We start from the raw sequence: 25886 nt of genomic DNA on the forward strand, positions 1-25886 counted from the left end.
TGCCGAAGATCTGTTTGGTGTGGCGTATAAGGATTATTATGAGGACATTATAAATTACACCATACAGATTCTGTATTTCTATCGCACTTCTGTATTTAATTACTTTATATTTTACGAAATAACTACCGACAACGGTAAGGTATCGCTTGTTGTATTCAGTGAAATCCTGCTGTCAAGTCGACACTTCAAGATTTTCACGTCGCCCGCGTGTGATGATGCCAAATTTAAATAGCGCTCTTAACGTTTTCGCATCAATTAGTCAGTAAAATTACTATTTGGCCGACTGCTTCAAGAAGCAACGGAATGTATAAAAAAAGAAATTTCACTTGTTTCGTAATTTTTTTAAGTCTCACTTTTTCAGAAAATGAGTACCTAAGTTTGCGACTAGCCCGAAACTGAAAAACCTGCACAGTATTTAAAGTTAATGTATAGGAGATTCGTACAAGACCGCCTTCAAATAATTAAAAACAGCAGCTCGTCTCATTCTATCTATTATTTAAATGAAGCAATAAAGTTTGTAATTATGTTATGTTTCATCATCTTTATTTTTAAACTGAAGGACTACTGCTAAACGTAGGTCTTTTGATGGGATTAACACGCTACGATGTCCGTCGCTTTTATCCACCCTGCGACTCGTCTTATGACTTCAATGTCCAAGTCGTCCACAGTCCGTCAACGCTGCTATTTTCGCCCCAGACCCCAGGGTCGCCCTTCTAGCACTAACCCCGACATTCATCGGTTCTCAAAGCGCCCCGCCCACTGTCACTTCACTCTAGAGATATTGACGTAGCTCAACTACTTCTAAAGTACTCCTCTTCTCTGAAAGGCAATTTCGTTCTATATCGATGGCTAGTACTGACGCTGGGGGAATCCCCGTATGATGTGCGTAGATCGACCAATTATAATGCGTCTTTATTATGCAGTAATAGTAGGGTAGAATTGAAATGCTACTACTAGGATTATGTGAACTAAGTGTTATATACTAATTATAATTTTAATGCATTTTAATGTACCTCATTGCAAGATTATGTTATGCTTATTAAGATATTAACAAACTTTTTTATTATTAACTATTTACTATTTGTATATATTCTGTTTACAGAAATAAAACTATTTAACTAAAAACTTTTTGTGTTTTGTTTGGAAACGATTATGAAGTCGGAATTCCATCCAGTTGTGTCTCTAAACAAATTAATTGTAAGTTCCGAATATTTTTCTTTGACCGAACGTCGAAAACTAGATTGCAAGTGTGTAGAGCATATCTCTAGCGCTCTTCTCCAAGGTAAGTTGGTGGGCTTTAACCACAATCTCCAACTCTTGGGTACAATTTGCATTGAGATACCAGCCAGCATGCTAGGAGTAGAATCCTTTCCCGTCCTAGGTAAAATTGCGGAACAAAACCTTTTAATAATCATGAGGGTATGTTAAAGCAAACTACTTTTTGGGTATTAATTATTCGGTCAGTTAGATACCTATTCCCTATCACCTAAGTTCGCGATGTGATGTGAGCGTCGCTTTTTAAAGTAATACTTTAGACGGGTTTGGGAAAAATGGTGAGAATAAAATTTTTAACTATGCGCGCGCACTCCGTCACAAAACCGACATCAGTAAGTTAGCTATAGTCAAAATTTTAGTTTTTCTAAAAACTTTTGACCATTGACTTTCAATAATTCAAACAATAATTTTTTTCTATTGTTATTGTCGTTTTTTCTACAAACGTTGAATAAGGCGAAAGATAAAATTTTTGAAAAGTTTTTTTTTTACGCCAAAGAAGTATAACTTCTATAGCTTAAGTCTAGAAAAAATCTTTTTCTTGGTAGGTATTGGACCCCTTTGCGAACGGTCCTGTGACGAAAGTGTATCCGTAACCGACGCCTGGATTGTGGTGACGTCGCGACTACTGCTGCTGTGCGTGTCAAATCCCGCGAGGTGTCTTCGTGTGGCCAGTGAAGGTGTGCTGTGAACTTTGTCCTTCTCTTAAGTAGTTTTTGCGAACCTGCTCAAGTTGGTGCACGATCCGGATTGCCTTACGCTCCGCTACCGAGTTAGTCCCAATGTTCTATTGAACCTTACGTCATCGGACCATATCAGCCGATAACCGGCCCTGTAGTGGTACCGGGCACGAATCTCCGCCTACAGCGAGTACGGTTTGTTTTTTGGTGGTTCGTTATAGTTAATAGAACATATTTCCACTAAATTTTCCATAGTTTTTGTCCGAGCATCAAGTAAGCAAATCATGGCTACTTGCAATACGTATTTACCTATAAATAAATAATAATCAGAGATCGCGAAGCGTGCGACGTGGTCGGCGCTGGCGGTGTGGAGGGGCGAAAATGCAAGACACGCGACGGTTCGTCCCGGGAAATGACCTATGCGCCGACTAACGGCACAATGTCTGGATTTTCAAATCGCGAGTATTACGAAATGGTGCGAGTGTATTTAATGAGTAATGAAAGCCTTCGAGCAGCTCAAATGATGTATGAAAGTGAGAGTGTACCACGTCTACGAGTCAAGGCTTCCAGAATCCCTCAGTACCTAATGAGAGGAATATTCCATGCCCAGGGGCGGGTAGATTTCGACTGGCGGTTAATAACGACGGAATGCGTTTTTCAAACACGGACGCATACGAAGTGCTTCGCATCTTCGTTTCTGATCCGCACCGTTGGGTCTGGAATGCCCTTCCATATTCCATTTTCCCCAGTGCCTACAATACGAGTACCTTCAAATCAAGAGTGAATAGGCATCTTCTAGGCAAGCGCGCTCCACCTTAGGCTGCATCATCGCTTACCATCAGGTGTGATTGCAGTCAAGCGCTCGTCTATAAACATCAAAAAAACAATTTTTTAAAGTTATTACTATGCTTTATTTTATGGAATTACCGCTTCGACCGAGTGCGAGGATTGCAAGTTAACAGCTAAGAGCTATCGTAGGGTGATCTTTTTCTGAGACTAATCTTTTAACCGTAAATTAATCTTTTAAAAGTAAAACATAAAAATAAAAATACACGTTTATTACAAATACAAATTTGGTTCATCAAAAAAAAAATCCTGTAACAAAGTACCTAAACAAAGTTTTTATATTTTCATTCTTTAACATTGTCCACTAGAAAAGTTTTATGTTAGCACTGTGGAAGTAGAGAGCGCATAGTAACATACTATATGCAGCGAAGTAATAAAATGGGATAAAATAGTGTTAAAGTACTAAGATTGAGTTCATTTTTGTTTGTCACGGATTTCGCCGTGAAAACGCCCCGCGCACGTCTCACTTCACACCCGCCGAATTTTTCTAGATCACAAACCTTTTCCCATTTTCCACTTTTGTGGTAAACGTTTAGAACATTAGATGTCTATTGTTTTGATAAAGTCATGAAATAAAATAAAACAAAAAAATAGTTTTTGTGCAACATTTTATTATAAATATAACTTAATCGAGATTACTCTATTAAATACATCGTAGTCTGTAAAAGTAAACGGTTTAACTACAATAATATACAGTACAGCGCACGTCACGGAAGTTGGATGCCCCCGCGCCGCACCTCATCTTATACCGGCAATAATCAAATCATTGCAAAATGAGCCTTATGTTATGAGAAGTAAAGCAAATTGTTCGTTATTTTGGAGCCAGAACGAGTTGACCAATGACCATGCGTCGACCAATCATCAGCCAAGCGACGTCACGTGATACATGATATGAGTGGAATCGATGTCGGATTGATACTGACGTCTTTTTATTCGCCGCCGCAAACCACACATAGCGTGGGAAGGACATGATCTCTCGCCAGTGGCGTGCACTTCATACAAGCACAAAAGTAATGCCTACCTAAAAATTTTTGTATAACTCGTAAACAAAAGGATTTTTCATTTTATGCCATCTTCCTTCTTCATTCATTTCCAAGTCAAATGTGTCAAACTCTGTGCACGCCACTGTCTATCACCCTTATCGCAAACCGCCATATTTCATTAATTTATGAAGCCTTTTTAAAATTCTTCTGTAATTTTCTTTTTGCCGTAATACTTTAGGGCTGACCAGCGCAGTGTCAACTTCCGTGACGGGCCCGCAAGGCAACTTGTAACAGCTAACTACTTCTCCTTGTTCAACGCTTCTATGAACTCTTCCAGCTTCTCTTGGACTTGCCTTACTCGCTCTGGAAAGATAAAGAAGTTATAAAATTACCTACCAAATTTTTTTTATTTGAAGCCAATATGAAGTAGAATACGGAAATAGAATAAAAAAGGCGGCCTTATCGCTTAGTACTGATCTCCGCCAGGTAACTTTAGGATTAGGACAAGACAAAATATGATAATAATCACAAATGTAGGTCAATAGACTAGAGGTCTGGGCACCGGTTCCCTCACCAATAGGACACGCTGCTTTAATTTGGGTTCGCGGGCTTTAACGATTATTACCATCAAGGTTATGATGAAGAAAATTAGTTTTTATAATTATTGTTTACATGTGCACTTACTGAGCTCTTCTGCGAGTTCAACTCTTCTACCGGAAAGCAGTTTCTTCTTAAGTTCGGGATCTGCCGACATCTATGGGAACAAATCATTACAAAATCAGCATTTATTTCTGTGCTATAAATTTGACATGTCTTATGCTTAGTGCAAATCGGTTTAATACGGCAGCCGCTGTAAATTCCATACTTTTTCACAACTCCCACAATATGTAGAATGAAATGACTTGACTAGTAGAATGCTATACATTTTACAAATTTCAAATCCAAGATGGCCGCCACCACAAAAAACCGATTTATATTTTTTTTGCAACTCTATATGGATATCAAACGAAAGGGCTTGTGACTAGTAGAATAATGTACGCTAAATTGAAATTCGTAGTGTTTTTTAATTTGGAATGCACGCGTTATGTCCAACGGTTGTCGCGGCGTACCTCGTCCAGCACCTCGCGTAGGTCCCTGTCGAGGCGCGCGGCCTCCCTGTTGGCGATCTGCTGGCGCAGCGCGTTGGCCGTCGTGCGCAGCGCGGCCTGCACGCGCCAGAACATCACCACCTCGCAGCACTCCTTCTGCCAAGTGGTCACACCTCCGTCATCACTCCATCACACACTGACCTTTTTCGCCTTATAACAGTGACCCAGAAATGTATCAAATGTCTACAGTAAAACTCAAGGTTACGAGTAAACTTGTACTCTTCTTAAACAATAAATGGTTTATAATGAAAACTTCAGCGGAACACGGAAGCGGTGAGAGCCTAGTTAGTAAGGCTTCGAGATACAGACCCCTCATTCAACCATTATTGCATGCAGTGCATTGTGTCCAAAAACAGTGAAAACGCCCCGCGCACATCTCATTTCACACTCGCGTAATGTTGCTAGCTCACAAACTTTTCCCATTTCCCCATTTGAGGTAAAATAATTACTGTCAAGTGTTAAATGGAGTGAAGTAACTAACTGCCTGTTCAAGAAGCACTCCTTAAGTGGAGAATCACTCCTAAAGAGAATAACTCATGTTGATCTGTATGTTCTTAATTCTGTGGTTCTGTGGTCGATATATCACTTGCTTTAAACGGTGAAGAACAACATCGTGAGCAAACCTGCCTGCATGCCTGAGAGTTCTCCATGATGTTCTAAACGGCGTATGAATACCCGTCTCATTTTGAGAGGAGACCCGAGCCCTGGAAATACCTGGAATTTGATCGTGGGTAGTCTCAAGACCCAGCCACACATACATACCTCTTGTCCGTTCTGCTGGCTGTACAAGTAGAAGCTCTTCTTGCAGTCCCGAGCGCGAGCTTGAGCCCGCTGCAGGAAGTTCCTGATAATGAATATTGTCTAATATTATTTATGACAAAAAAAAGTGGAACTAATCCAAACCTTGAAAAAGAAATTAATCTGGAAATGGCATATTAAACCGCTCTTTAAACGAGCAAGACAGAACAAATTAAGAAAAAAATGCACCCATCGCACGCTAGTACGAGTATAACTTCAAGATAGATCGCGGGCGGTCAATCAACCCAGTCAATGTTTACACAAGGAAATCGCTCTCAGAGACCAGTTTGTGGGTTTTGTTACTTGATACCTTTCTCAAATATAATCAGTTTATTTTGTTCTACTTTACGATAAATAAACTGATTTATTAGCTATGACCGAAATACGAATTTTGATAAAACCGTATCTTATGGTGTATAGTTTTTCATAGCATTGTTACAGATTCATTGATTGGGGCAAATTTTTTAATCAAATAAATACTAAGTAATTTAATTAATATTCAATTTATACCTAGTCAAATAAAATACTAATGAAAAGTCCAGTTGTGTAGTGTATCCCACTAACCTAAGGTACACAGGTCGCCAAGTTTCTCGTATGTATTCATTGTCCACCTCCACGCCGCGACGTCGAAGGTTGTCCCTCACTGCTACCACCTGATGAAGAAACAGAGTTAGATAAATCAATTCTTCTTTCTCAAAATTAAATAAATAAATATAACAAAAAGGCGAATTTTTGTACGAACTCTTGTAGCAATTTTCCTAAGACAACCCTTATTAATATGTCACTAAAAGTTATATTTGATGCGATAATTTGACTGTATACGCTTCTCCAATACTGGGTGGCGGGTTTTAACATTTATTGCCACAAGTTCGGTTCCACAAAGTACCCCGAACCAACAGCTTAACTCGAAAAGGGAAACAACCAAACCAGACCTTCAAACTTCTATCGCAACATAGATAAACGAAATCGACTGAATTGCTGTCCCAACACCACAGTTTTATATATAACTAGATTTTTATTACCTCATCATACGAGAGTGCAGGTCTGTTGGAGCCCAGCTTTTCCAGCTCTCCGCGCACTTCCGCTCTCCGGGTCTGCTCCTCACTCGTGTACTGCCAGCGCAGCCAGCGGTCACGGAAACCGGGACCTGACAGAACACCGGAGCTTAGTTGCAACTCGAAATTTTTGCGCGAAATTAGAATGCTTAGTGCTGCGGGATTACGGAAACGATGACAGAAATGCATCAATCACAACTTCATCAGTCGAGTTTTAAGATGGTGGGTGCCGCAATCGGCACTAATAGGAGAATAGGTACAGCAATCTCTTCTAAATCTTAATACTAGGGATATTTTTATTAAGATCGAACGCTATGCAGTGCAGAAGTCTGATAGGCCAATTACGTACTCCAGATAATTCCTGTAAGATTTGTATTGTGTTGAATAAGGTTTAATCGTCCGTCGTCCCTTCCTGTAACACTGTTGCAAGAAGCATGGCATCTTTACCGCGAACATTGTCATCATTCAACGCGCTCTTGGACAGCAATGCTCAATAGGATCTAATCAAATTCGGGTGGACGGCATTATTCAGTGAATTGTTGAGGTACTCTGAGTATATTGATGACATTTACTTCAATATTAATATCATGTCTTTTAAAATATTGAATGTCATCTTTCATTCCTTTGTCTTACAGTTATCTAAAAATTATGTAGTTCCATCTAGTTAGTGTAAATGCCGTACTTAAAAGATGTAATGTAATATAATATAATAAATAAGGTTCTAAGGCACAATCCCAATGGAAGCCGAGGTCACCAGGTATGATCCCCGAGCAGACGTACCTGTGAGCGCCTTGAGGTCGGCCTCCACGGCCCCGAGCCGCTCCCGCAGCGCCGTGTCCATGAGCGCCACGGCCGCGTCCCACTCGGCGCGCGAGCGCACGCAGCGGTCCTGGAGCGCGTTCACTTGCAACACGCGCAACACCTGGAGCGGAATGCGCATCATAATCCGCGACGCTATTGGATAGAAGCAGGCGCTACTTTGCGGAATTCAAATATATATAACATACTATGAAAATTAAGCTTCCTACTCCGCAAAAAGCGGGAGAATTTAATTTTAATAATAGTAAGTAATAGTTCTATTAATTTATAACTTCTTCAATCCTTATACGCCATACCAAACAGATCTTCGGCAATGTACCCTCTACGCAGGTTTCGCTCCGAAACCTGCGTAGAGTAAAGTCAACATCTCGTGAAGATGCTTCATCCTCACGAGATGTTGACTTTACACTGACAATCTTACCAATTATCCATTGCATAGTCAACATCTCTTGAAGATGCTCCAGATTCTCCTGTTTTCAGCAGAGTGTAGCTAATTAAGCTTCCGAATATCCGCGACGCTGTTTACTCGAATCCAACAAACCAGTCCGAAATGCTATTTATTTTTTTTTGAAGAGGATCCGAGTCTAGTAGAGTTCTGATAGCTTTAAATATTTTCAAATCATCAGCAAACTACGTAAAAAATTTTTTGTGATCACACAAATATTTAATAAACACTAAAAATAACATAGGACCAAGGTGGCGCCCTTGAGGGACCCAGATAGAACCCTGAACGGATCTGATTCGTAACTACCACATACCAAAACTTTCTGCTGTCTGCGCGATAAACAAGATGATGAGAGCCAAGAGAGCAAAGTACCGTAAATACCAGCAACATTAAATTTGGATATTAAGATTAAATGGTCGACCCGATCGAATGCCTTACCTACTTCCATATACATAGCGTCAACTTGATGTCCCTTGATGTGTCGATGATGTGAGAGATGTATCAACATGCAAGACTGTTATGGGGAGTTTAAACATAAAAACTAGAATAAAAAACCCAAAAAAAATGCGCTTTCCTCATATTGCAGTTTAAGGAGCTGCATACTGTATCTTAAGATACTCACGTCCTGTGCCCGCTCCTCCCACTGGTGCCTGGCCAACGCCTCCTCGACCGCGGCCTTCTTGACGGGCTCGTACACGGCGTCCGTGTCCGCGGAGCGCGACAACAGCTCGTCGAACTCCTCCCTCAAGGCTTCCCGACCTGCCTCGATGGACTGCCGAGCCAGTTCGCTGTCGGCCCATTCGCGCAGTTTTATGTCTACTGATGTGTTGAATTTGTCTGATGGGGAGAAGCACATGTTATTTTCTCGTTTTATATTCTGTGGCACAGCATTAGATTTTTTTGAACTATATGACACATTTAATGTTCGGCCAATTTGAACGTGTCCCAAGAATAGGAAGGAGTTTTTGCGCGAACGAAAGGAAAATTTTTGGGAGGGAAAAAGGGAAGTTGGTTTTGACGATTTCATAAAATTGGAAATGAAGTTAAAAATAGTAAACACTAGTTGTTAATTTAACAAAGCAAGTGTAATATTATAATATGAATTAAACATATTACAGTTATTAAATACAAATAAAAATTTCGAGGCCATTTTATAGAAGCATTTATGGCAGAAATGTGGCCCAGATTTTCTGTGACTCTAGTGTCAATTGTGACAATTCTCTTCAAACTCTAAGTATGCGTTTTTCCAATATATAAAAACTGTATTACATAATATGAATATGAAAATCATTAGTCAATTTAACTTTGAAATTATTATTGAAAGTATAATAAAAATGATGATACGAAACCTAATTTATGACGATTTTTCAAAATGGCTTATCAATATTTATTGTAACATAAAACTACTTGGACATTAACGTTATCATTAAAATTAATTAAGTACTTTTACTATTCAGATGATAAATATAAAAGAATCTTACTAAAATCAAAATCGTAAGGGTCAAGCCACACCATAGTTGTCGTGCTACTGCCAGCTTGCTTGTACTTCACTTGATGGAGGGGATACGCTGGGAGGAAAGAACGGGAGAGGAAAAGGTTAGAATGTTAATAGGAAAAGTAAGGATTAAGAAAAAGTTGAAGATAACGACCTTTTTAATAATACGTACAATGTTATTTTCATCAAATTTGCAATATTAGCTGCAACCTGAACCAACGATTAACTCCAGCATTTAATTTCTTGATGACACCGGTCTACTGTGTTCAACTTACTGAAATTTATCCTGCAGAGCTGTTCTGATCTGAAAAGTTCATCTCTTGAAGAGACGAAGACGTTGGTCTATATTCAAAGTCATCGGCACACTTTAGTAAAGCTTGGCTCGCTCGCAATCGAGGAGTATTTGGCAAATCAAATTTTAGTTCCGTCAAAGTTTTCCTTTGGACCTCGTGCCACTATTTTTACCGTCCTGCATATCTGATTTTTATTTTACTAACGTTATGTCAAAAGCCCCGTTGAAGAATGAGATGCGAATTTGAGCTTTAATAAAATATGCATAAAATCAATTTTACTCTGCCGTGCCGTGTGATTCCTCGATTGCGAGTATGGAAATCTTATACTTTTCGCGGGGTACAGCCAGTTAATATTCATTGTACATCAGTGAACTGCAATCGTAGTCGATGTCTCAACGTAGGCCGCTCGTGCGACTCACCGACGTCGTCGTGCGCGTGCGCGGCGGCCGGCAGGTAGATGCCGCCGAACACCCGCTCGGCGGTGGAGGCCCACAGCGCGCTGTGCAGGCGCGCCTCCCACGCCGCCGCGGCCACGGCCGACAGCTCGGCCGACTGGTCCAGCAGCTCCGCGCGCGCGCGCTCGAACAGCTCGTCGCGGTCCAACTCGCGCTGCCTGCGGACGTGACCTCGGGCTCACGATCGAGGCCCACGAGCGCCCACCGAGCAGATGGCTCACCATGATCATGCGTGACCTTGACTAGCTCTGGAGCTGCTGCGAGCTCTACAGCAATAAGTGACGGAACCAGATGGCTCACCATTATACCTCGTGACTTTGATCTGGTCATTATCAACCCATTACTAGCCCTCTACAGGACAACGGTCTCTTCTTATAATGACCATCCCACTCTGAGAAATTTCATTCATTAATCAGCCAATTTATGTCTCATTATTGGACACAGATCGTATCCTCATAGGAGAGAACGTTCCGATATTTCACACTGCTTCTGAATTAAAGTTAAACGGAACAGTTATGATAAAAATTTTGAAGACTTTTACTGTAAAGGAATAACTATTTTTTTTTAGAGAATAAAAAAAATATCCAGTTAAACATCGATGTTTATCACACAACCATTTTCGAGTTGTGAAATCGAATCGACGGCCTCAGCCCACTGCGCCAATCGACCGTTAAATAATAAGAAATACCGAAAGAGATGACAGCTCGCTTAACTCTAAGATTGGAACTTTTAGACATACCTCGGAAATGTGTTCTTCCACTCCGTCTCCAAGTTGAACCGCATGGCCTTGAACGCGTCGGCCTGCTGCTCCACCGTGTCGCGCACCATCCGCCAGAAGCAATCCGCCACGCCCATGGCCAGGTTGCGGGTCGTGACCTGCGCCGCCGCTACCAGGCCTTCCCTGCGCAGGAAATAATAAAATAGAACCACGAATAAAATATATACAAAAAGGCATTATAAAATTAGGTTTGCGGCTTAATTTTTTCGGTTTTTTTATCGAAGCCGTTCGTTCTCCCGAAATACAATATTTTGTATTCCTTCTGTCTCCAGTAGAACTCCGAAGGTTCTACCATTTCCTCGATTTATTTCTATTAGATAAAACAAGCAAACGGTTTTAGGGATCCTACGCTTTTTCTATGATTTATATTGCGTAAATCATTTCAAGTAGTATAGCCGTCCATAGATAACGATAGTATTAAGATAATTAATGTATCCTATTTATATCTCCAATATTCAATCTATTCGTTCGTCTAATTTCATATAGATCGGTGCAGTGGTTGAGTCCAACATAGGTAAGAAATACGCAGACACACTTTCGGATTAGTGATACTAGATGGACCAAAGAGCGTGTGCAACATCATTTTGGAGACTGTACATTTTACAAACAGTTTATAAAATTGCTCGTAGGGTAGGACAAGTTACCACATTAGAGGTTAATGGAGTCCTCTCCCTCTCGTCGGACTTCAGATCATCGTACTATATCCCAAAGCAACTTGCTCACAGCTCCTTCCAGCTCCGTAACTTTTTCAGCTCCGAATCTCTCGCGGAATTTTGCTATCCATGCCATTTTCCTGTCGTTACTCGACCAAACTGGTCTAATAGCCTATTGTTTATACGAAGCACTCACTTGAACAGCTTCGAGGAACGGAAGAACCTCTCCTCGTACTCGCGGATGCTTTGGATGGAGTCGTCTTTGCGGCTGCGGCCGGTCACCACGGCGTAGTAGCCCAGCGCCTTCATCGGAAACAGCTTGCCTTCGAGGATACGACGGATCTGCAATGGATGAAAATAACTGTACAGGGTGCAGAACTGGGAATCAAAACATTGTTGCTTAAACGTGGTGCCTTAATTGCCATTCGGCAATACGAGACATTGCGCTTTCTAAGTAGTTTCTACACGTTAAAATTTCACAACCTTTTTATACGTGACGACATCTCAAAGTGTCCGTTATATACTCAGCAAAAATAGAGCAAAAATTCAAGTTATTTTTTTTTAAATTGAATTGTCTAACTTTGGTATATTGATATTTTAGGTTGCTATCTATATATATAAAAGAAAGTCGTGTTAGTTACACTACTTATAAATCAAGAACGGCTGTACCGATATGGCTGAAAATTGGTAGGTGGGTAGCTTAGAGCCAGGAGACGGACATAGGATACTGTTTATCCCGTTCGACAGCGTTCCCGTCTGAGTTGACATAAAAAGTCAGTTACACCATTTATAACTCAAGAACGGCTGGACCAATTTTTGTGATATTTGATTTTTTTGATTCCTCTTAGACCGGAATAGGATAATAAGTATTAAAATAATAACATTCATCAAAAAAAATATGATGCGCGGTACGAAGTACGCCGGGACAGCTAGTATATATATATATGTGTGTATTATATTGATCATGAAATTTTAAACGCTGATTCCATCTCTCCTATGAAAGAGTTCAAGCGGATACAAATGGAAAAAAACTCCTTTGCGAGTTATATAAAATGTTTACGGTAGACAGTGCATTTGTGCATGTAAGAAGTTGCACTTACATACATACACTAGATGCATATATAAGTTGAACTTATACTAAAGTTACGAAGTACCCAAACGCGCCTGATCTAAAGAGAGCGTCACAAAAAACTTAGCCAGGGATAACTTATATAGTTACTTACCCGATTTGGATTAGCGAGGTTCTCTTCGGCCAGATCGACTTTGGTGAGTACGAATATAGTCCTCTTCCCCTGAGGGTCGCAGGAAGCCACCAGGTCGGTCACGTTACTCCTCTCTGCATCCACCGAGCCGTCCTACAACATTGCTTCCATACTTCAATACTAATATTATAAATGCGAAAGTGAGCCTGTTCGTTTATTTGTTTGTTACCTATGTTCGCATAAAATAAAAAGCATCGGGTAAAGTTCCGACTGGATAAAAAAAAAAACTTTGTCTCTGATAGGCAACAAATTGGCGAAATTTTTTGTGAAATAATGAAAATAGTTTGCAATATATACATTTTTTATATAATACTATAAAGAGGAAAGAATTTTTGTTTGATTGTTTTTATGTTTGTCTGTCTGGAAGTACGGGACTGATATTAAACATTTTATTACGAAATGAACGCTTAATTATTAGAAAGTAAAATAGGGTATAATTTATCAGAACAAAAAATTATTATTAATAAAAAAAATATATTAGAAAATTGCAATAATGTAACCAAAGGCAAAATTTTGCCAACAAAAATTAATTACTTTGCGTGCGCTCTTTGATACTTAAAGCGCCATTGAAGACGAAAGTTGGTCTTATTTGTATGGCAGTATTAATTCTTCTTTAAATAAATACATCTATCAGGTATAGTATACTTTGAAAAAGTATTTTTTTAAAACTACAGCCAATTAAAAAAAATAAAAACTTAATGCATACACCTTAACAGAATGCCACACGTCTATCACATAAAGTATTCCTATGGGATGCTTTAAAAAAAACAGTTAGTTATTTAAAACAAGCAAGAAGAAAGTACATGATGAAACTGACCTGGATGCATAGGATGATAGCGTTGGGGTTACCCATGTACTGCTTGGTCATCTGCTTAATGGCTTCTCTGGTGTCCGCCGCCATATCTACCGTTTGCGTCTGGAATACAAAGTTACTAAATTAATTGAATTTTGGCAGGGATACCTACATAATCTTAATATAAAACTCTCTTGTCTCTGGGCAGAACTTTCCTGTACTGTTTTTGTCATTTAACTCCTTCGTGTGCATGTTTAATGGGTTACAGGATGGTTGCAAAACAAAATTAGACCCGGTACGTGGCACTGCTTTACCGGGCAGGACGACGTTTACCAGGTCCCATTCAAAATGTAAACTATACAGAAAGAAAAAAATAATTGTTTTAAAAAGTACACTTACTATTTACAATGAAATGCTATTAATGCAATTTTTAATATTAGTTATTTTTTTTCATCATAATCCTATGTGATTTCAATATTTGCACGCCATAATGGAGCTATGGAGCACAATATTGAAGCTATGTTCTGTCAAGATCTATTCTGTAGCCATATTCTAGCAAATTAAAACTATTTCTATTTAAATGATAATCTAAATACATGTATTCAGGAAATTAAATCTTTTGAATCATCACTATTTCTGACTTTGAAACTACTCACAAATGCATTTAACTTGCTCGTTTCACTTTCTGTTAGTTCGGTCTGCAAGTTCTGAGCGTAGTCGAGGCAACGCCAACTCACCGATATAACTCCCGGCAGGTCCACGAGGACCATCCGCGGCAGGCCGGGCCCGCGGACCGACATCGCGATGACCTCCGACGACACGGTGCGGCCGCCGCGCACGCTGTTGCGCATGCGCATCTCCACCTCCCTTCCGACACACGCGCACACATGTCAGTCGAGCGTAGCATTTGTACATTACTTATCGAAGGTCGTAAACGACTCTGTAGCGTCAGAGTACAACAATTTACCTTATTTTAAAGTTGAAATTCAAATTCAAAAAACAAATTTTTAGCAAGCGTCCTTGTAAAATAAAAAAAAATGCCAACAGAATTTCTGACTCTACGAGAAGTTACATTAGTAGTCATAGTCGAAAAGATAATTCTAAAATGTATATAGCACTCACTTTCTTAAATCAGCGAGATCAGATTCCTTGTTGAGATCAAACTCACGCGAGGAATCTCTAAACTGTGCCACGTGGTACGGTCCTTCCGATAGAGTCACTTTCACAGGCGCTCTGAAAAATAATAAAAAATAATAATTATAAAAGTTATTTTTAATTTTACTATAGCCATTTATGCAACTTTTATGTAATGATTAGTAACGTACATAAGATTTTATCTACAATCAAGAAATACGTAAAGGAGAAAGTTTATTAAATTTGTTTAAAAAAATACATATATATTTGAGAACTTTCTTTTATCTCAATTATACTAATCAGTGCTTTTAAAACTAACAGTATTTTAATTTCGTCATAATATTCAGTATTGTACATAATGTTGAACTACGTTCTTTAAATCACTACTTTAATGAAGTTCTTTAAAATTAAAGCAATACCACATTATTTACAGTGTTGTGACGTCACAAGACTGTAAACATATCCGAATGGGGAGTTCGAGCAGGTTTATTATGAAAATTAAGCTTAATTTGCTATACTCCGCGAAAAGCAGGAGAATCTGTATGGTGCTATTTATAATATCTTCAATCCTTATACTCCACACCAAACAGATCTTCGGCAATGTAGGGTTCATTGCCGAAGATCTGTTTGCTGTGCTGTGCTACGCACGTTTCGCTCCGAAACCGGAGTATCTTTAGGAGATGTTGACTGTACAATGAATCATACCGCAGGGACATCTGAGGATCTCCTGAGGATGCTCCGGTTTCGGAGCGAAACGTGCGTAGAAGGTACATTGCCGAAGATCTGTTTGCCGTGGCGAATGGGGATTGAAGATTCAGATTCATATGATGCTTCTCCCGCGGCGCCGCACGCACCGAGTGCACATCTCGCCGGCGCCGCGCGGGAACATGCGCGCCTGCGCGATCATCTCCAGCACCGACGTCTTGCCCGCCGACTGGTCGCCCACCACCACCACGCGCGGCAGCCGCCCCGCCTCGCCCGCCTCCCAGCCCGCCAGCTCGTCCAGCACGCCCGAGTACATGTCGATGAGCGAGCGCTGCGGACACCACCGGTGGGCTACTGCCGTTACATTCTTCCAGATGCTTGAGAACACAACACACATCAGTGCCTATAGTGTACAGATAAACACCCGGCCACTGGAACGCGAACACACCAATTCCCGTTTCTTCAATAAATAATCTTCACCATATGAATCCACTACGGCCCGCTACAGGGCACGGGTCTCCTCTTACGACGAGAAAAGGTTAAGGCCGTAGTCCACCATGCTGGCCCGTGTCGGATTGGTAGACTTCACATACCTTTGCGAACATTATGGAGAATTCTCAGGTATGCCGGTTTCGTCACGCTGTTTTCCTTCACCGTTGATTTTAATTGCTTAAAACGCACATAACTTACATACGTTAGAGGTGCGTGCTAGGATTCGAACTCGCCCTCCCGAGAGTGAAGTTTAAGTACAGCCCGCTATCGCCGCTTGTCGTTAAAAAATACATTCCAATCATTGTGTATCCTGACATTTGTTAGTCCCGGAAGTTGTTTGTTTTTTATTCCTCTACAAGTTATACATTGACTACAATAGCTGTGAAGTTGCCGTCGCGGTCACCTGTTAGCGTTATGGCAGTTACATCAACCAATACCCAGAAAAACAGAGATTAGTAAATCGTCGACATTGTCCCTGCGGCGTGTCGTACGCAGAGCCTCCCGCGGATGCGTGCGCGGCGCCGCAGCCGGGCGGGGGGCGCGGCCACCACTGACCTTCATCTTCCTGGTGGGGGGCAGCCGGCCCTGGCGCAGCAGCAGGTTCTGCTGGCGCAGCTCGCGGTTCTCCTGCTCGAGGCGCTGCAGCTCCCGCTGGTAGCGCGCCTGCAGCGACAACACTTCCTCCTGCAGGCCGCGGATGCGCTTCTCTACGGACGGGACGAGAGAGGAGAGAGAGAGTCGGCATTACTTTTAATCTGGGTATACGTCGTTAATAACCTATAACGACGGTTGAAGCTATTATATGTATGCTAGTGTCTTCATTCTATTTATTCTATTATTCTAAGGACTATGTAAACGATAAAAAAGCTTGGGTGTAAATTATTGCTCTTCTAATAATTTAAAATGACATTGTGAGATGGTGATAACAAAAAAAAAAAACACCCGGCTAAGTTTGTCGTGGGCTTCTTCTTAGACCGGGACGCGTTTGGAACCCTCGTAGCTTTAGTTTTAAGTTTACGAATGTGGTTATCGCCATCATCTCAGTACCGTGTAGTTCTTATGTACGCATCAAAAGTGCCACCTATGGGCCTACTTGAATAGATATTTTTGACTTTGACTTTGACTTTATTTTTTAAAGCATTGAACTATCCCTGTTTAATGAACTTGTTTAATTTAATGGTCCCCGTTTAATGGACCGCAAAGTAGGTAACTCCGGCTGCTAATAAATAAATATTATAAGTATGATTTAATTAAACTACGTATTAGACAGCGGTGATAAAAAAAAAGCAATGAGTCATCTCTTGTTTCAAACGTGTCTCATTGTAATATGGACCTTTGGAAAAGTAGATCGAAACCGCAACGTTTCCTACTAGATGACGCTACAGTCGCTATAAGACTGATGTGAAAGGCATATACTAATTTCGGCATGGACGGTAGGAGAGCCGTAGCTTGGTGAAAGCGCTCAGGCCGCGATCGCCCGAGAGTCGCAGGTTCAAATCCTGTCGGTTCCGAATTTTTTTATATGCATTTTAAAATTTATAAAACTTCGGCTTCATGTTCGGGGGGCCGAGTTCGAACCCCGGCACGAACACGGCAGTTAAATTAATAAAAGTGCCATCTATGCCTACTTGAATATAGATATTTTTAACTTTGAATTTGATATCGATTATGATATCAATACTATAATGTATTGATATCGATACCAATACCACGCTAGCCCAGTCCAGATTGGTGCACTTCAAACTTCTTTGAGAACATAACGGAGAGTTCTCAGGTATACAGGTTTCCTCACGATGTTTGCCTTCACCGTTAAAGCAATGTAATGTGCTTCATTGGTAAAGTTAATATCGATTACAGTAATCGATAGTATCATCGATATCGTAATCCGTATATTAATTATTATATAGTCAAAAGTCATATTCAAAGTCAAATATTTCTTTATTCAAATAGGCACATAGATGGCACTTTTGATGCGTTATTATATACAAAATGTGTACATAGCAGTGAGTAGTGATGGCGATAACTACAATCGTAAACTTAAAACTAAAGCTACGAGGGTTCCAATCGCGCCCTGGTCTATGAAGAAGCCCACAACAAACTTAGCCGGGTGTTCTTTTTGTTATCACCATCTCACATTGTCATTAGAAAATATTTAAGACGCAACCTGGTTAGAGCAATTGTTTACACCCAAGCTTTTTTATCGTTTACGTAATCCTTTATACTATAATAGGACTTTTCTATAAGCTTTCGCTTAATACAAACTTTTAACTTCTTCAGTGACATCCCCAAGATATCAACCGGTCATTTATTGTAAAATTGTAGATATATATAATATTTGCAACATCTTCCTAATTTATAGCATCGGTTGTGGAAATTTCAACCGTCTAACAATCACAGTTCATGAAAGACAAAAGGACAGACACCGGAATCTTTGTTATAGGGTCCCGTTTTTCCCTTTGAGTATGGACCTCTAATAAAAATTACTAATAAAAAGTATATATACAATAATATAATGTAGTTTCTTATATATATATGTACTTGTTACCATATGCTGCGCTCTCTTCAGCGGGAGTCCGACCGGAAGCCGGGGCGGGGGCGGGTTTACTCTGCAGGTTGTTTACGATCTTCGGCGCTGGATCTGGATATAAAACAACACAATTTTGACTTTAAAAACGTAGTACACGTAACGTTAGCCTATAGATGTCTTATATTTTATCCTTGCCAATTTTACAAGGTTATAAGGAAATAAATAAATAAATAAAATAAATAAATAAATATATTAAGCCCCACAGCCAGTAAGCGTAACTTGTGTTGTGGTTACTAAGATAACTGATGAATATTAATTTAATAATATACATAGATAATTATAATATACCGATAAACACACATATTCCATGTGTGGGAATCGAACCCACAGTCTTGGACTCAGAAAGCAGGATCACTGCCAACTGCGCCAATCGGCCGTCAAGTGTTTTTAATTATATAAAAAGTTTGTTTGTCCTTCCTTCACGCCCTAACGAAGCAACCAATCGTCTTGGCAGAGAGTCAGTTAAAAGGACGGAGAGTAACTTTTGGTCCTCGAAAAACATCTGACACAGGAAATTTCGTATCTTTACACTAAGCCATCGTCCTTTCTTCGCGTCCCATCAACCGACAGACTTATTCACCGTCCGTAACACCGTGGAGCACAGCTATTTTAGTACTATTTCCATCCTACTCATGAAATAAGATAAATTTAGTATTGTTTTAGCATTCTCCGAATTGCCAAAACTACCTCAAGTTGAATTCATAATAATACATTATAAAAATACTTCCATTAAAATACGATAAACTAACCTCGGGTACGGGTACTACTTACGGGTTTACTTAATTATTTAAATGTGCAAAAAGTGATGAAACCGTTAAATAGTTTGATGATGTTAGTAAACATGGTAAAGGTAAAAAAATAATGGTATGCAATGCATGCATGCCGAGAAATCTAAGTAACATCGCGGGAGATAGTAAGGCCGCCTTTTGTTTTCTGTTTCTGTCTTTGTTTTTCCATTCTTTTTTTGTTTCTTTAACTGGTAGTGCAAATCTAGAGTATCAATAAATATACTGTATAGAATACCTGAAGAAAGTTGGCAAGGCAAACTTATTAAAACTTATCAGAAGTTGTACGGGGAGTTAGTAAATAGGTACACTAACAAAAAAAAAACTAAGTATAGATTATATGAAATTAAAAAAAATACGCAAACTAAAAGAAGCAATGTCAATTTTATTTCTTCATTATTTATTTTAATAGTTTTGAGTTAAATACTTATTTTAGTTTTTTTTTTTTTATATAATGTGACCGGAGATAACAACGTTAAATAATGCTGCCTGTATACACCTATATATATACACCTATATATATGATTATTATAATGGCACTAGAAAGAATTTGTAATTCTAACACATAATTTATTTTTTTATGAATGTATTTACAATTAATTGCTGGTGTGTCTTATGAATAAAAATTAAATAACTTCAAAACGCGCGCGGGCAGATGTTCCTCTAAATGTTCAAATACAAGTCACGACTCTGTTAAAATAATAAATAAACAAAACAACCCGTCAATGTGGCGTAGTTCCTGAGCACACTCTCCGAAGTAGGTGAATCCTATAAAACACCCGACAAACCGGCTACCTTACGACGATGAACAAGACTGAAATTTAGCCAGAAGTGGTGAATCGTATAATAAGTCTCCTGGCTCGGCGGTCCACAGCATCCAAAGCGGCATTATGGTTCTTAGAGGAACCATCATAAATATGACTGCAGTACTCCATGCACGAACGAACTTGAGCCTGATATAGAACAACCAGCGTGTGGGGTGTGGAGTACCGCTAGACTTTACTAAGAATACCAAGATTTTTGGCGGCCATTTGGGCTTTTGATTCTATGGATCTACCGAAGATATGATACGGATTTGCTGTAGAAATAAGGCGTAATTTCTACACATAGTTTTCGTTTGTCATACAACCCGTATAAAGATATTCCGTCGCTATCGCTGACTCTGCACATGTTCAACCTGAAAGTGCAGGACACAGATCTATGCAAAATCTGCAAGGATTCTGCGGAGACGCCGCTGCATTCAATCAGTTCCTGCTCCGCGTTGATGCATAATCGCAGCAACCGTTTGCGGAAACATATAATACAACCATCCATACGGAATACTCAATTTCTTCCACCAAAGGAAACTCTGACACTAACTGTGAAACTGTAACTCTAGACAGCGGCGTCACAGTTAAACGTAACCGGTCGAGACACCAGTGACCAGGCGAACCTGTGCCGCAAGAAGAAGAAGAATAACATAATCTGTAGTAGGGACACATAGTATATATTGCACCCCTGCGAAGCGAGGTCTAGAAGAAAATTCTCACCCATATTGCTCGTGGTGTTGTTGGTGGCGGCGGCGGCGACCGCGTCCTCGTACCGCTGTGACAGCCACTCCCGCAGCTCGGTGGCCCGTGCGACCCCCGCCTCCCGCAGCCGCGGATCTGAGGTCACCGACAGCGTCAGTGGCACCCCTAGCGGCACACATTGGCTAGTACACTAGACTTAGGCCTGACTACAGGGGCCACATAGCTCAGCGCGAGCTGGGGCTAGTGTTTGATAATCATAAACCCCTGGTAGCATGTGGTCATTTTTGAGTTGAGTAAGATGTTAATTTTGAACCATCTGGTACCATTTGGTAACTGTATAGTAGAGTTGTGTAAATGTTTGTTAATTATTCACCCTTGGAATGGAACCAGGGGTAAATAATTAACAGGTAATTGGTCTTGAGTGGGTAAACATTTGGCAATTATTATGAACCCAGTGATTCCTCAAAGATTGTACAATGTGTCCCCCAGTAAATTTGCTATGCATTGCTTATTTTGTTAAATATTTACAATTGTTTAGCCTAAGAATAGTGTACTATCAAAGTATCACACTTTGATATCACTGTTGAACTTTTTTTTAAATTGTTAGTAGTGTTTTAGCAAATATTGTAAGTAGCAATGCCTTAAAAAAAACATTGATTCCAATATCACAATGGCTCTATCCCCACATTCTAACGTCTTCATTCTAGGGTCACTATCTAAAAAAAATTGGCTTAAATTTTCTCTCAGTTTTTTTTGTTTAATAAATTTGTAACACATTTATATTATTATTTCATATTTGGGCTCTTGATTTTTGTGCAGTGATACAGTGTTGTGGATTTAGCAAAGGTTAAGTTTTAAACACAAATTATTTATATTCACTTTATTTTAACTGTCAATATTATGTAAGGTAATGTATATTATGAACTAAGTAACAAAGATAAATATTAGATAAAATACACTCACTAACACACAATTCATATTTAATATTTAAACTACATATAAACTAAATGTTCTCTAGTTAATTTATACTAAATTTGAGTGAAACTACAAAAACGAATTTACAACACCTGACATTACACAAATAAATAAATACACTTTATAAGTAAAATGAAAACTAAACTCACCAATTTGAAACTGATCACCAATTCTATCCTTAGCAGAAATGAGGGTAGTTGTGAATTTGTCCCACTGATCGTTATCTGGAAGTAGTTCATTAAGCCAGCCCATGTCTGGCAGGCCATCTCTCCATTCTGCATATTTCTGTAAATATAACACATGCTGCTTCTTTAGACGTTTACAAAACTTAGTCTAGCTGGATTAGCCAGTTCGTCAACTCATAATATGTACAACACCAAAGATATTGTACTCATAGATTAAAGTAAATTTGGTGACAAATACTGTATAGAAATGCGACGATAAAAGGCAAGGTTATCTTTATAAGGAAATGACTTATTTATTAAGATGATTATTCTATGAAGTTATTTTTGACATAATAATATGCATTATTATTGTGGCTCCTTTTTATGCATTATTTATAGTACAGTTTTGTAGCATTTGTTAATGAAAAATTGTTTAATCATAACATACAGATATAATTAATACTGTTGTATACCCTATATTTTAATAAGTTACAGTATAAACGTAGCTTTCTACATTAGAATTTGAACTATCATGAGGTAAATTAATCATTGTATTAGTATCAAGGCTGGGCTCATGTAAGTTTCGTCAGAGGAAATCTTTCTGTAGGTCGGCAATTTTTAAATATACATCAAATAAAAGATTTCATTTAAATCTGTATTATATTAAGTACAGATATGTATACTTATGATAGATAGATACCTTATTTAAAGTCATGCCTCCACCAACAGCCCCACCTAGTATCAAGTATCGTATCTTCAACATTCCCCTCACAGCTCTCGCTACTAGCATGCCATACTTTCTTCTCGGTATATGACTTGGGGCTATAGGCTTGTGTAATAACAAGCTGCGGCCGGTGTATATTGAAAATGCTAGTGCCCTCTTGTCTATGGGTGACCATGATGGCTTCTTCAGTGAAGCTCTGAAATATAAAACAATGTGGCGTCAAGTATTTTTTTAAGATGTGTGAGGGAATGCTTTCCCTAGAATTAAAGGCATCATTAGAATTACCAATACATTATCAGCCTATTACAGGGCACAGCTCTCCTCTCAGAATGAGGATGTTTAAGGGTGTAGCCATCTATTTTTGTTTTTGTTGCACACAACTTTTGTTTTGGGGAGGTTCATGCTGGGGATTGAACTCAGTCAAGTGTGGTTGAAGCTCTTACCACTAGGCTATCACCGCCTCAAGGCATGATAGATTATAATTTTGCCTCTGTGCATTAATACCTAATTCAACTACAAATAAAACTGGGTACAAAAGTTCCTGTAACTTGTAACCCACATTTGAAAATTATGAAAGGTGTGAGCTCTTAAACCCTATAAAAAAGGCCTGTAATTTTCAGTGAGACATTTAATAAGATGTAGATAACAAGGTGGCCAAAGAGCTGGCCTATTAACGGTACATTCACAGTCATGGCATCCAGACGGCAAATAAATATGGGATTTTTATATGGGTTTTGTAAAGAAGTTGTTTTGGAACACCTTTAAAATGAGGGTATAAGATGCTGCTAGATTTTGGAGTTATTACCTCATACGATGATTTAATATCCTCGACATTGTTTTTTTTTTTTTAAACTAGGGTTAAAAATGTAGAAGATCTATTTTATAACATAATAACCATTAACAATAAACTATTTCCAGATCATAACCTATGCCGGCCACTTTTATTAAATCAACACGTATAATAAGTAATTAATTGCTGTATTGGAAATAAAATAATTAACGTAAATACATTACACAATCAACATGTAAAACACAAAAGATTATTTCATATTTTGAAAATTTGACAAATTAAATGACTGATTGCAGCTGCAAAGGCGATTATCCAGTGCGTTCCGTTTTATGCTATGAATCGTTTGGAACATAAAAAAATTGGAACCTAGATTTTAGCGCATTATTGTTATTAAAGTCTGGTTAAATAAATATCAATTTTGATTTGAATAATTTAATCAAACCGTAAAAACTTAAAAATAATTTTAAAACGCGTTTTTGTCCATACCACACTATTTTAAGATATCAAAAATCTGGTATGACTAGTGGCAACACCATATTTGGTAAAATCATAAAATGTCAAAAATGGTCTGAGAATTCTGAGATTTGTTTTTGGCTGCAGTGTTTAAATTTTTTTAGGTAAAAATAAATCGAGACCTCGCTTGTTAATTATTCGTATGTGGCATGTGAAAAAGAGACATTAATATATCTTTTTAATTTGTGATAACATTGCCAGTGAATTGTGATAAAATGACTTTTATAGCTGAATGACAGCCCATCGAAAAGCTTATTTCGTGAGTATTAGCTCCATACCAAGGTTGGGCCTTATTTATTCATCATTAATTAATGAAGCGGTCATATATCCGACGAGGAAACGATAGTGTCACGGTCGGTTCTTTGAACTTTTACCTAAATCGTCGTATAGTATCAATGCAGTACGCATAGGGCTTCCTGAGATTTATTTTTAGCTCGTAAACTACGTAAAAGTTCGATTGACTGTGTTTGCTTGCTCACGCATGTTTACAAAGATCCCTTTATACTGAATGTCGTTTCAATTTGTTAGCAAAGCAAACAATTAATGGGTATTTCAAGCAAGTATTGATTTGGGATATCCAGTCGGTTTCTCTGTGTTTTGAAGCAGAATACTTATTTATTCCTTGATGTTTATATTGCAGACAATACCATATTATTCGATAGGTATTTAAAGACATAATGTTTAAAAAACTAAAATGGAATTAAGAAAATGTTATAATTATTACTAAAATTGTACCTAAATTGAGAAGAAGTGAATCAAAATTCTAGATAAGCCAATGGTTAACAATTATATTTTATCCCATACCCAATGCTTTCACCTGCACAAATTTGTGACTTGTAGAGTGATTTTATGACTTTAAGGCCTGTTAAACATACATATATTATAAAAGGTCTTTTAGAAATAGACTGGTTCTAGTTCTTTAGATTAGGTTCTTTAAACGATAATACACACATCACCATCTAGCCCCAAAATAAGCATTGCTTGTGTTATGGGTACTAAGATGACTGATGAATATATTTATGAATAATATACATAAATACTTATAATATAAAGATAAACACCCAGACACTGAAAAACATTCATGTTCATCACACAAATATTTTCCAGCTGTGGGAATCAAACCCACAGCCTTGGACTCAGAAAGCAGGGTGTCTGCCCACTGCACTAGTCGGCCGTCAATAATATAAGTATGGAGTTTATATGAAGATAAGTTGAAGATAAGAATAAGAATTATGGGTTATATTTTGCCATTGTATGGTAAATTAACATTTAAAGTTTGCATTGATACAGCTGTAAGCTGAATAAACAAAATATATATCAGATGTTTTTTAAGTACTCTTGTCTTTAATTAAATTGATATAGCAGTTTATTGAACTCATAAATTTAATTATTTGGAATACTGTATAGCTTGGTACTATGCTTTTTTGTATCCCAGTGTTTTGGTAGAAAGGCAGCTGCCAAATATTTTAGATTGTTTTGGCAACAATAAAACTTTGCTGTTATTACATTTACCTAGGATTCATGAATTTTTAGGATTTAGGAGAGTTATTTTAGCTATAGTAATAACAATAGATTGAGAAAGTTCAAAGTGTTATTATAGAAACTGCCAGTTTATACAGTGATTTGTAAAAATTCTAACCACTATACTGTCAAATTCTTTATAAAATTGATTTGCAATTTTAGGAATTTGATAATAATTCATCATTAATTTATTGAATATTAAAAAAAAAA

The 25886-nt window shown here is 38.6% G+C and overlaps 2 protein-coding genes across 6 annotated transcripts in view; one reads left to right on the forward strand and one right to left on the reverse strand.

The window, feature by feature from the left end:
• Positions 1 to 3389: 3389 nt before the first annotated feature.
• Positions 3390 to 23943, reverse strand: LOC120634856 (dynamin-like 120 kDa protein, mitochondrial). Of its 3 annotated transcripts, none has more exons than XM_039905692.1 (22): positions 23658 to 23943; positions 22829 to 23048; positions 22114 to 22249; positions 21008 to 21124; positions 18652 to 18744; positions 16662 to 16813; positions 15764 to 15945; positions 14898 to 15008; positions 14513 to 14642; positions 13800 to 13898; positions 12944 to 13075; positions 11917 to 12062; positions 11029 to 11190; positions 10254 to 10447; positions 8669 to 8883; positions 7563 to 7704; positions 6750 to 6874; positions 6292 to 6380; positions 5692 to 5773; positions 4891 to 5025; positions 4466 to 4535; positions 3390 to 4144 (listed from the first exon to the last, which is right to left on the reverse strand). In XM_039905692.1, exons 1-22 carry the CDS (start codon positions 23684 to 23686, stop codon positions 4080 to 4082), a joined length of 2826 nt encoding a protein of 941 aa, XP_039761626.1. In that variant the 5' UTR covers positions 23687 to 23943; the 3' UTR covers positions 3390 to 4079. The 3 variants fall into 3 exon arrangements, with proteins under 3 accessions (XP_039761626.1, XP_039761624.1, XP_039761625.1); XM_039905690.1 differs by having other exon boundaries at positions 21008 to 21154; XM_039905691.1 differs by having other exon boundaries at positions 21008 to 21154; positions 23867 to 23926.
• A 263-nt stretch (positions 23944 to 24206) lies between these two features.
• Positions 24207 to 25886, forward strand: part of LOC120634890 (EH domain-binding protein 1) — a 35119-nt gene continuing 33439 nt past the window's right edge. For all 3 annotated transcript variants that reach the window (XM_039905757.1, XM_039905761.1, XM_039905758.1), the window contains exon 1: positions 24207 to 24414. The gene's annotated coding sequence lies outside the window, so the exon portion shown is untranslated. The remainder of the gene's footprint in view (positions 24415 to 25886) is intronic.

This window comes from Pararge aegeria, chromosome 25, assembly GCF_905163445.1.
Source record: "Pararge aegeria chromosome 25, ilParAegt1.1, whole genome shotgun sequence".
Taxonomy (NCBI): domain Eukaryota; kingdom Metazoa; phylum Arthropoda; class Insecta; order Lepidoptera; family Nymphalidae; genus Pararge; species Pararge aegeria.